Source organism: Trachurus japonicus, chromosome 24 (genome assembly GCF_045865225.1).
Source record: "Trachurus japonicus isolate A0001 chromosome 24, Traja_1.0".
Lineage (NCBI taxonomy): Eukaryota > Metazoa > Chordata > Actinopteri > Carangiformes > Carangidae > Trachurus > Trachurus japonicus.
This window is the reverse complement of record NC_140930.1, coordinates 13,189,818-13,202,467: the sequence shown is the minus strand read 5'-3', so window position 1 is coordinate 13,202,467 and position 12,650 is coordinate 13,189,818. Positions and strand designations below refer to the sequence as shown.

The following is a 12,650-nucleotide window of genomic DNA, read 5'->3' as shown; positions in this document are numbered from 1 at the left end:
TAGATTGCATTCATATCCGTAGATGGTTAAATTTAGAATTAGAAGACGTAGTAGCAGAACAAAAATGTGAAACTGTGCATTTAACTGCAGTCATGACCAATTCAATTAAGTTATAAAACCACAAAGTGCCTGGAAAAAAGTAGAGGCTGATGATGTGAGGTGAGAGTAGGATTATAATACTGTATTGGAACAAATTGGTCAAACTTAACCTTTGGTTTTCTTTCTATTCATATTCAGTGGGAATTTATCCATTTTAAATGAATAGAAATTTGGAAACTTACCAGTACATTTAAACATTGAGAGTTAGATCCTGGGAATCAATTCCATGTGTTGACCTGTTTAGTCTCTATAATGTTGACATTGATAATACATTTCTTTAACGCAATAACCCTTTAATTTTCAGGCCTTAAATTATGTGATAATATCAAGAAATAGCCACGAAATAATAATTAATTGTGTAGTTATTGTCAAGAAAAAGCCAAGAAATAAAGGTCAGTTTCATAGTAATGTCATGTTTTTCATAAAGGCCAAAGATGTTACATGCTGTTCATGTTTTGAATTCTTTGTGAAAGTCCAGAATTTTTCTCCACCAAGTCCTTGCAATTGACCAATATTTCTTGGCTTTTTCTACGCAATCAATAGTTATTTCTTGGCTAAATTTCTCGACATTACTATGAAATTGACCGTTATTTCTAGGGCATTTGTAGACATTATGGTGCAATTAATTGTTATTTCTTGGCTATTTCTTCACATTGTCACGTAATGAACGGCCTGTAAATTCAAGGGTTACCCAATAACTCAACATTTAGGAACGATCTTTGCAACAAGTAGCCTACTGTATAAAGTTGGAGTGAGGAGAGAGGAGAGAGTTATAAAGCAAAGGGAGACTGGTAGCCACTCTAAGGTTAACCAACGTGTTGCATCTTTTCTCTTTAATCAGAAAAGGGAACAGTTTTTTGGTTTTATAGATGTGTTTTAAGGTATTGTTGAAAAACCGTTCAGCAAAATGCCCTGTTCCTCTAGTGTCTAGGATGCCAGCACACCTGGCTTTTGTTTGTTTTGTTTCTAAAAAATAGTAAACAAATTCCCTGTGAAACCACAAATTGGCAGATTTTTTAAATTCTCCCAGTCTTTCTGTTAAACTATGTTGAGATTGGTTGAAGCTTTATACAGTTAAACACTCTGTAAGAAAGCATATGAGTCCACTTAAAGACATTTTTGACATAGAAATGTAAAGTAGGCAGTGTTAGAGAAAGCGTCCCTCCATTTCAAACATTAAATACATCTAAGTGACTTCTCATAAGCGCCACTCTCTTTGTTAATGAGAGATATTGATGAGATTACCGTAATCCATTACTCGACACGCTCGTCCATTAGTCCGTGTGTCTGTGTGTCAGCTGCCATGTGCTCTGTTGGATCAATGCTCCTCTACGACCACTGACCTGGAAAAAGCTGAAAAAGCTTTGGCTGCTCTGCTATCAATAGACAGTCTAATTAAGAGCAGCACCCTCAGAGTAAGCTCTGCTCAGCCGGCAAAGACACTTGGTAGGATTGTATGAAAATTCACTCTCATTAAACTCAAACCTGAAGCTTCTGCAGATTAACAGACGTGCCGCTGTGATTCTCGCTCGCTTTGACTTTGACCCCGTAATACATTATCATGAGAAGATATGACGTTTGTGGGAAAATGTTGAAGAATCAGTGGTAGTTTTGGTAACCCTTTATATAACAGGTCTCTAATTTTGTGATAATGTGAAGAAATATGTGTTTATGTTTGCCTTTATGATCTTCATAATGGCAAAAGATTACACATGCTTTTCATGCTTTGAATGTTTTGAGAAAAGCCAGAATTTTTCTCCACCAAGTCCTTGCAATTGACCGTTATTTCTGGGCTACCTGTATTTCTACGCAATCAATTGTTATTTCTTGGCTATATTTCTCGACTTTACTATGAAATTGACCGTTATTTCTAGGCTATTTCTAGATATTATGACGCAATTACTTGTTATTTCTCTTCTATTTCTTGACATTATCATGTCATTAGCGGCTTGTACATTAATAAAAGTTTTATTGTAGTTTTATTATCCCGAACTATAGTTATGGGGTGTCTCAACAATTTTCTGCATGAAATTTTAAGTCATGGATGTCCTTGCCTATCATAGCAGGGGGTTATCCTGGCCCTGAAGGAGTCCATCTGTTCAGCCTGGAGTGAAAAGTATTGGATCTCTTCTAGGTCAGGGCTTACACAATAATGAGACAGGATTGGGGTAGAACTCTTTAAAATCAGAGCTATCCACTGGACCGTGGATCATCTGCCAGTTGCGACAATTAGAGGGGGAACACATCCGTGCAGACGGGACTCAAACCAATGGAACGGACAAGCAGCACAGCTTGCCTCTACTCCCAGAGTGGCAGCGCCAAGCAGGGCCAGCCATCACGGAGACACTGGGCCCCCTTTGCACCCTTCTGCGCCACGGTTAATGGCGACCAGGTCTGGCTGGAGGAGCTGATAGGCCTTTCTTCTAATCAGTCGTCCCCCAGCAGCAGCAGCCCGGGAGGCAGCAGCGGTGAAGGCACCGGCAGCTTGTACAGCTGGAGCTCGGGAGTGACCTGCCTCCTGCACAGCTCAATCAAGAAACAGAGCCAGGAAGCTTTTCAAACTCGACTCAGCGAGGAGGGACGGTGGGGGGAGCTCGCAGCATGTCCGTCCAGATGGACTCATGGCAGAGGTCGTCCACAGGCAGATCAGGGAGGAGGCAATAATCATAACAAACGACATGCACGGCCAGAGAGAGGTGGGCTGTGTAAGGGGAGGGGCTCGGCGCAAACCAGCACCAGCACCAGCACCAGAAGTGTGAAACTACAGTTGCTGCTGGAGGAAAAGATTGAAACCAAACTCAAGTTTTCACAGTTCCTGGATGAGGTGACGTCCAACGTGCTCGACCCAAACAGCCTGCAGGCATTTGGGAGACCGGTTTCGCCCTCCAGCTCCACCACCACCACCACCACAACAAACCCAGATCTGACTGAAGAAAAGATCCAAGTGGTGAGTCAGTGGAGCCCCAGGCCGCCCTGCTCGATGGCCCAGCAGCACGGCTCTTTGCTCCAGCAGAAGAAGCCCCAAGAAGAGCAGACGCCCCATGACCTGACACAGAAACCGTATCTGGAGACAGACATCGATGCTGTGAGGGCCGACGACGATGATGATGATGAGCCGCAGTATCAGGAGATAAAAGCGGATGCGACGACGCCACAGCTGGATCTAGACGAGAAAAACGTGATTCCACCTCCTCTGCAGTTCTGTCAAGGGTTTGAGATGAAGAGTCCCTGTCCGGAGTTTTACCGTGACTTCCCCAGATACCCCTACAGATCTGTCTCTCTGCCCAGGGGCATCAACATGGTGAGTGATGAAAGCTGTCCCATGCAGTCTTTTATCAAAGCCAGGCCTCTGAACATATGTTGTGATTGGATCAGATTTTTCCTCCCAAAGTCTGAAGTGATGTCTGAATTTATGAAGTCTTTGGATGATTTGAGAGAGATGTACTTGATTTTTCAAGGGTCTTTTCGTTGCACTATTGAGAGCGTAAAGAGGTTCAGCGAAAAAAAAGGAGTAAGATAGTTTTGATTTTTTTGTCGAATGCAGTTTTTTGTTTAATTCAAGATTTTAAACAAAAATATACGGACTAACAGAAGATGGAGAGGGGATGTTGAACACTCGTAGCCTCATATGCAAAATGGTTTAATAGAATCGAAAAAACATAACCAACGTTTCGACCGTAATGGTCTTCGTCAGGGTATGACAAACAAAAATGTACAGGAAACAATACAAGCATCAGCAACAACAAAAAGAGAAGAAACACATGCAAGAAATATAGAAAACACAATGAAAGAAAATAAGAACAAGTATATTATCAGTATTGGCTACTTTTAACTTAGATTAACAACTTTCTGGCCACTTGGGGGCAGCAAAAATAATCCGTGAGCACGATATTGATTTTTTTCCACATCTGGCAGAAACAGATGTTATCATTCATTTGGATTGGAGTTTCTGAACATCTGGCCTTTGTACGTCCAAATTTCACTCTCTTTTATCTCTTTTGTTTTTGTTCTCCGCTAACTAGCTGGATGTTTTTTGCTCCCCAGCTAGTAGCTATTTTTGACTCTTTGCTGTTTAGTGCTGTAATAACTGTTGTCTTCTCCTGCATCCAAAATGATACTGGATGAGAGAAGTGAGAGTGAATTAAAAAAACAGTGCAGTTGTGGGCCAATAAGATGAGCTGGAGGATGCTAATAAGCAGCAGCAGCCCTGTTGTAAATTCTCTTCTCTTGTGTTTGTCAAGACAAGCAACCTCTTTCAAATTTGACCTACTGGTAAATATAAAACTATGTAATAAAAAAAAACCCTGCAGATGATTGACACAGACGTGCTGCTACTCATAGTTCAACAGGTTCAGATGGATGAGCTGGAGCGCTCCTTACTGACCAGTGAACAGTGTTTTTTATTGTTTTGTTTTTTTTCGGGTTGTGCTCATTAGCATTCTGCCCATCAGCAGCTCCTCCACACAAACAATCTCAAACTGAACAATGCAGTCATTTACTGAGTCGGCCCACTCACCACCATTTATTGTCTGACATCCATTATTTACTCAGCTTGAGACATAACCTTGCTAAAATGGCTGTGGATGCAGAGAACCTGTTTAAACAACTGTTTTTATTTCCTGCAGGAATAGCAACTGGTGGTTGGTTTCCTTGTGCTTGTAACAGGAGGACAGTTTGCAAACACTGCATCAGAAGTATCACAGCACTGAAATTTCATTGCAGTTATAGATAATCCAATTCCCTACTGATGAAAAGTGCATTATTTCAATCATTAAAAATAATTAAATAATATTATTTTGCATTCCCTTAACAATGGGAAGCATCTCTGAGCTACCGATTCAACTGTTACCAGTCTTGTCGATGTTTACCCACAAACCCAAAACACACCTGACCAGATCTCCAAAATAGGACCCACTGCTATTAAATAATAAAAAAAGATGATCACATTGCCTTAATTTATTGTCTGATTAAAATTCAGCCTTTGCCGTCACCTTAGCAACTGCTTGAAAAAAGGTGGGCGGTGTGGGGGCTGCGAGGCAGGCATGCGAGCCTGTTGGTGTTCATCGCGCCGTAGTGTGTGTGTGTGTGTGTGTGAGAGAGAGTCTGAGAGTGTGTGTCGCTGCAAAGTTTCATCTCCTCACACAAGTCCTCGCAGTAACGAAACATTCTTCACAGGCACACGACCTTCATGCTGTGCGCTCGGCGAAGTAGAAGACTCAAACTTAAATCCGTCGACTCGAGCATCATAAAACGTTTCTTTGTCGATGATATTCTACCCGCGTTCTGTTCTGTTCTGTTCTGTTCTGTTCTGTTCTGACCCCCGGAGATCAAACAATCTGCACGCGAAAACCGCCACTATACTCTTCGTTTTTTTTTTTTTTTTTAGAGCCACAGATGTTTTAAACCTACTCCGCCGAATGACAAACCGCAGCGGCAGATGCCACACTCGATCAGGCCTGCACCCGAAGTCTGAATGGAGATGAGAATATTCTCAAAATGATGCATAATTCATTGCCTTCAAGAATAAGAAAAAAAAAGAAAAAAAAAAGGGCAGCAACAGACTTGTATGAAACGTATTCTCCCTAACAGCCTGAGACTTGAAATGTAAGATTCAACAGATTGAACCACCTGTTCCCCCCTCCTCACCTCACCCCCAGTCTCCCCTCTTCCTCTGTCTTTGTCCACATCTCCCCTCCCTCTCTCCCTCCATCCCTCTCTCCCTCTCTCAGATTCAGCACCTCGACTCGATATTGAGTTGCTGCCAATATCCCTCATGGGGGGGCTTGCCATGTATCTGCAGTCTGGCTGCAATGGAGGTTTCCGCTCTCCCTTCGCGCTCCCTCCTTCCCTCCTCTCGCCTACCCCTCCCCTCCTCTTCCTCCTCCTCCTCCTCCTCCTTTCTCTCTCTCTCACCCTCTCACACTCTTGGTATGATATGATCCTTCTCTTCTCACCTCAAGTAAGCGTAGATGTGGACGGCAGCCGAGTGCAGTCTGATGATGATGATGATGATGAGCGTTGCATGGGCTCGCTCACGTGCAGGAGTGGAGGGGAGAGAGGGGGGGGAGTGGGGAGGGGTGAGCGAATGAGGGAGCAGGGGGAGAAAGAAAAAAAAGAGATAGGGAAGGAAGGGAGGAGGGAGAAACATAAACAAAAACAGAGGGAAACAGAGAGCGTGCCTGCTGAATATGTATGTTTTCGTTTCTTTTTGGGATGTGTGCTCCAGTTTGCTCCTGCATGGGCCAGTTTTTTTGTTTTTTTTAATTGATGGATCTCCTCCACTCACATACTGTTGTTGTTGTTGTTGTCCTTTAGGTGCCTGATGAAGAGGTGGACCATATAGACACTATCAGGTAACCTCCCCTCCCTCCCTCCCTCCCTTCCTCTTCTCACTCTCTTTCTTTCTCCATCTCTCTTTCTGCACATATCTTTCAGCGCTCCATCATCACGCCCCCGCGTTCCCCCTGTCTTCTTCCTTTAAGCTCCTTCCCTCCCACTCTTCCTCTCCGTCTTTCTACTCTTGCACAGTCTCTCTCTCTTCCTCTCTCTCACTCCCTCTCTGTCTTCTCTACTGGCTCAACAACTAGTACTGCTGCTGCTGCTGCTGCTTCAGCTGCTGCTACTGCTGTTGCTGCTGCTGCTGCTGGAGTGGTGTGGTGGTGTCGGAGGTGGCGGCGGCAGTGGGAGGAGGTGGTGGTGTGGTGTGGTGTGGTGTGGTGTGGTGTGCATGTGTTGGGGTTTCTCTGAGCTTTAAGGGAGAGCTGGGGTAAGCCAATCCAGATCGCATACAGAAGAGGGGGTTTTCTCCGTTTCCCCCGGCGAGGCTCAGCTCAGGCAGCAGGATTTTTATCTCTCGGTCTCCAGGATGAAGCTCTGCGTGAGCGGAAGGTACTGCCTCACTGTTTTTGCGTCTTTGATTTGGATTACAAAAGCTGGCTTGATTGTGGCTGTGTGTGTGTGTGTGTGTGTGTTTGCGTGTGTGTGTTTGGTGTGTGTGTGAATGTGCGTGTAATGTGCTCATCTGTATGTGATGTGGCTGCGCTCGCAGTGTCAGTTCGTGCTCTCCTGTGTACCGATGCAGTGCTGTTAGGAACGATCTGCTTTTCTGATAGTTTGTTCAAAGATAGAAGAGAGGGTGTTTTATTTTGGTTTGTACGCAGGAAACCTCTTGGCTTGAAATTCACTGCAGTATATGTGGCGTTACTGTAAAAGCTTCTTTTTTTTTGTCTGAGGCATCAATCAAAAAGGGCTTTTTGATTAGTCTTATAATATAGTAGGCCTTAGGTTGTAAATACGTCCATCTATGACTCTTATGCGAACACGCTTCTGCATGATTTCGGAGCGTCACCTGTCGGAATGCACCTATACCAATAATGGATTGCTCTGCATGATAGCGCTGCTTTACCAGTATGAATAACTAAGCAATAGCAGCTCTGATTAGTGATTTAATTTTTTTTTTTTTGTGGATGTTAATGAACCCGACAGTCTAAAATCTTCACATGAAACCAAGGTAATGACTGAATGGATGCTTTCACAAACAAATTTTAATGAGCTCATTACAAAATTGAAAGTGTTCACCCACTTTTCTGATTAAAGTTGCATTACAGGGGAATTAAGGCAGCAAGGCAAACATGACGAGATGCAGGAGGGGGCTTTTTGCAGTCCCCCCCCTCCCTACGCTTATTCTCTTTTTCTTTTAGCCTATTGTCCTACAGCAGATAGGTTTTAATTAATACTATTACTTATGAACCATTATTAATCTAGCGCAGATGGAAATAGATCCCGAGCTTTCCCTTTTGTGTTCGATTACTGATGGTGTTATTACGATTTCAGGCAGATTACAGTTTAAAAGCCATTTAACGAGCCGATGAGGGGTAATTAATCTGACGGGGAGTTTCTCCAATATGAGGCATCAATTGTCCTCACCTCTGTGTCACAGCTTTAATTGAATTATAGCAGCTCTGCCAAGATAAGAGGGGGTAGTCCCACGCGCCCCCCCTCACCCCCCCCCCCCAACCCTTTTGCTCTTTGCTTAATAGGAAACAAGGTCACCTGTGGCCTCCGAAGAAGCCGTGACAAGGTTAAACAGGAAGCCAGATCTACCTGGGGGTCTGACCTCACCTCTACAACCCACCCACCCCCCCATCCCACACCCACACCTCATCTCCAGACGCCTTCCAGTCTAAATGATGAAATGTCCTGAAATCACTCCTCTCTCTCGCTCTTGCTCTCCTTCTCTCTCTCTCACTTTCTCTCTCTTTCGCAATTTCTGTCCCTCCCTTGGCCGGGCTCCTGCATCAGGGGCCCGGTGGCTGAGATTGATCTGTAAATTTTACATGTAGACTCATCGAAGCGCCAGAGCTTCACCGCAGAGCAGGGGAGACTTCAGTTGGACGTTTATAGCTTTTTTTTTTTTTTTTTTTAAAGCAGAAGTAAGCGATCCGGTCATTTTGGCTAACTTCTTGTCAGCCAATGGAGTTAGCAGTCCCCGCCCTCGTCCCTACGTCACCACATTCACGCGCATCCCTTGGCTGCACACACAGAGAGGACCGCCCCTTTATGCCGTTCTCTCTCCTCATTGGATAAAGGTTGTAGGATACAAGGAAAGTTTTCCCCTCGGCTTACAGCAGAGCAGAGTGACTGACAGACCCGTGTTTCGGACCAAACACTCTATATAAGTGATTGCTGTCGGAAGATATAACTATTTAAGACTTATATTAACACAAACATTCCACTTACTTCTGCTTTAAAGTTGCAAATTTTCAAGCAAATGTCAAATGTTGATCTTCTGCTTTAAACAATTTAAAGTGTTTTGAGATTGACATCATTTGAGCACCAAAAAAAAAAGAAATAAACTGTAAGAACTGATCTTCTGGGATGTTTGACAGACCAAACTGAACTATTATTATGCTGCTCTCTGGAACAGAGATGATGAAATGTCATACATACTTTGGTGGCAACTGGCAAGACAAACAAACCAAAGTGTAACATAGTTTTATAGTTTTTACAATATTGACGGAATCTGTTTTGTTTTTCATCCAAATTGCATTTTGGCAATTGTCGAGTTGGCAAATCATTGCTACTGATTTTTGTAAAATATCATCAATTGTAAGTTTCAGCACATACTGACTATTTTGGTGACTGTTCAGGTGACACTGTACAATTCACACCATTTTCAATCACATCAAACCACTCAAACCCCTTTTGAGTCCGTCATTTCCCCCCATGTATTTAGTTTTGCATTTTGGGACATGCACTTTTTCATTTTCTCGCTGAGAGTTGGATAAAATAGTCAGTACTCGTCTCGTTTGTGTAAATCATGAAGCTGCAGCCAGGAGGTAGTTATTTAGCATAGCAATAAAGATTGCAGTCTGGCAGACTTCATTTCATAGGAGGAGTTACCATATTAACACAATGTAACGGTTTTCCTGCTAGTTAACAGTTTTCCCATCAATATGCAATCCATAATTACACTACATTATGTTATTTTCCTGAAAGCTACACCTGAATTTAATAGATACAGGGCTGCATTGAATGGACAGTAATCTGTAGTTTTTCTTTACTAGCAAGACCTTTGTGTCATTCTATTGAGCTTTGTCACTGTTGTTATTGATTCAGGCAACCAGATGAGTTAAATAATAACACAGGAAGACTGGCTGTGGCCATCTCAAGTTTGACTGGTTCAACTTCAGACTACGTAAATGGCAATTGTTCCCAAGTCTTATCAACCGTTACATACAGTACACTGCAGCATCACATCTTGTGAAATAGCAACTTTTACGATAGAGTTTTTGTACGGATCAAACAAAACAACGGTTTTTCTTTATCTTTAATGTCCACAGGGGTAAAAAAAGTGCCTTTTTGTCACAGGCTGGTCAACACACACAAACAATAATGGATTCCAGTGTGAACGATGGCTACAGCTCCAACTGAGCTATTGCATTTGGCATAAAGGAATTTCAGTTGATAGAAAACCAGAAATATTAAAAACTTCAGCCTTTGTCTCGTCCCTGATGAATTGGGTGTCCTCTGAATCACTCTGATTTTAGATCAAGTGTTGATAGAGAGGAGCAACAGCAGACATATTTGAGTGAGAGTGCTGTGGGAGAGAGCGGTCTGGTCTGAAGAGGCTAGAGGTTAGTTTTGATCTGCCTAAGTGGACAGAGCTGGTATAACAGACTAATGCTCTTCTCTGTCCTCTGTGGTTTGAGCCGTCAGCCTCTCTCCCACTCTGTCTGTTGGTCTCCTGAAGCACTGACAGCTCCTCTGGGGGTCATTAAGTGTATCTTATCATCTCAACCCCATTATTCCTCCTCGCCTTTGCCCTCTTCAGCACCAGCGGTCAGATTTTACAGGTCAGCTTTATTCCTCATGATGATGAAGCAGTCGGCCATGTAAATGCTTGAAAGGCTTCATTGCATAACTAAATTTTCTTTTTTTGGCAGTTTGACTCCAGTTGAATATTTACATATTAATCTACAGTATGCGTTGAGTCAATTACCCTCCTGAGAGAAGGGCACAATGACACTGCTTTAATGAAATTTAAAGTGAGACTGTAACTTTTACTGGACAGCAGCCACCGTGACGACAAGAGCAATGCTAAATGCTTAACGGCTGATTTAGCATAAAGCTAAAATGCTACATAAGCAGAGAAGGATCTTAAAGTTAGCAAAGTGACTGCAACATTGACTAACATTAACCACCAGAGGGTTAGTTATGTTTCCTGACCAAGCTGTGTCATCCTGAAAGGACTGGACTGAATTAAATGTTTTCTTTGCTTTACTGTGTACACCAGAAAACAAGGACCAAGCACATTTTAGTTTGTATCAAAGTAAATGAGTAGCAAGGGAAAGGGACGATAGCTTTTAAAATATTTTGGCTTCTTGGTTGATGGTTTTCGTAGTTTAGAATGAAAACAGTGGGACACGAGAAAAAAACACATAAGTCGCACTTATGTCAAAAAAAAAAAACACAACTTCGCACCTCTAAACTTTGGAAATATTATAAACAATGAAACATACTAAATAGCTATTATTGCCTAGAGCTAAATAAAGAGATAAACCCTTGTGTCCGTGTGTGACAGAAAACATACGCATAAGCACAGCACAGCAGCTTGTGATTTTTACGTAGAGACAGGCAAGGTGAACAGTTAAAGTATTTTTCCAAAAATGCTGAACTTGCTTTAAATCCCCTTTTAAACCAAAGTGACCCTTTAAAATTTGAATTGCACTGACCCTCCTAATGAGCGGTATCAAACTGTGACGGAGTTTTAAAGGAAATCAAACATGTAAATGAATGCCTTCCTAAAAGTTTCTCTGTTGCTCATTTGACTGTGATGATCCCAAGCTTGAGGTCACAGAGAAACTTATTTCTTTATTTTTTATATGCCACTACATTAATGGCGGTATGCTGGAAAGCTGTTAGTGCTATATGGCTTTCTATATCCTCGCTCTCAGTATTGTGTCTTTATTTGTGAGTACTTCATTCATGCATCCCTGAGTCGAGGCCTTTTAGACTGCCTCTTGAGAGTCATGGATGGACCAGTAAGTACAGCTGAGCCGCCTGCTATATGTGTATAAGAGCATAAGGCAAATGCTTATGGAGTGCACACACACACACACGCGCGCACACATACATTCCTGCCTTCCCAACTGGCGACCATCGCTTCTAGTCCTTTTTAAAAACAAAAAACACATATCAAACTTTTATTTTAAGGTCTCCTTTCATAATATAACAGCAAAACTGCCTACACAGTTTTCTTTAAATGTGCAACTCTGGCTGGTTTCTACCTATCAAAGAGAGGAGCTTGTACAATGGCTTTCTTGAAGTCTTAGGAAAAAAATGGATCATTTAATGTTTCTTTGCAAAGTATTCCACTCTAATCACATTTTAATGTATGTAAACTAATATCGTTAATGTGGTGTTGCTCCCTGTTGACATGAGATAAGCGAGACCAAAATGCGCATTTCAAAGAGACATCAAACAACGTTATCAAAAACAGTATGTATGCGACGAATGTAAGCCTCTATTGATGTTGTTGGCTAAAAGAATGCTGATTAGCTCAGTACCACAGTTTTATTATAGATACAAAATATAAAAATCCCAGCATTTCAACAACAACAAAAAAATGCCTCAACCTCACATTTCAATAAAACCTGAATGGCTTGTGGTTTCCATTCCACAACCCACTGCCTCTGTCCGTCCGGGGGGTCGGGGACACTGCAGCAGGATCGGCTTATGAATAAAGACGTCAAGCCAACATCCTCAGAACTTCCTCTAACACACCAAGTTATATGGTCAGAGAGTTTCTTAGTGGACTAAGGTCTTTCATCTGGGCATTGGCCTTGAAAATTCAGCAAAGCTTGAACCCAATGGCCTTAAGACTTCAGAGCAATCTTCTAACACCTTGAGTCATTTAGTCAGAGATTTCGCAGCTGTACTTCTTAGAACATTTGAGTCCTGACTTTAAAATTCAGTGAGCATAATAAAGATCTAACCCACGTTCTCAAAACTTCCAAGCATGCTGCCTATACTGTAACACCCTGAGCTAG

The 12,650-nt window shown here is 42.4% G+C and overlaps 1 protein-coding gene across 6 annotated transcripts in view; it reads left to right on the top strand.

The window, feature by feature from the left end:
- Positions 1-2,103: 2,103 nt before the first annotated feature.
- Positions 2,104-12,650, top strand: part of LOC146961476 (brain-enriched guanylate kinase-associated protein) — a 31,965-nt gene continuing 21,418 nt past the window's right edge. The window contains exons 1-2 of one of the 6 annotated variants that reach the window (XM_085770793.1): positions 2,104-3,400; positions 6,415-6,452. In XM_085770793.1, coding sequence (XP_085626919.1) covers positions 2,369-3,400; positions 6,415-6,452 — 1,070 coding nt within the window. In that variant the 5' untranslated portion in view covers positions 2,104-2,368. Of the gene's footprint in view, positions 3,401-6,236; positions 6,290-6,414; positions 6,453-6,780; positions 6,988-12,650 lie in introns of those variants that run through there. The other 5 variants (XM_085770791.1, XM_085770796.1, XM_085770794.1 and 2 more) reach the window with 5 other exon arrangements.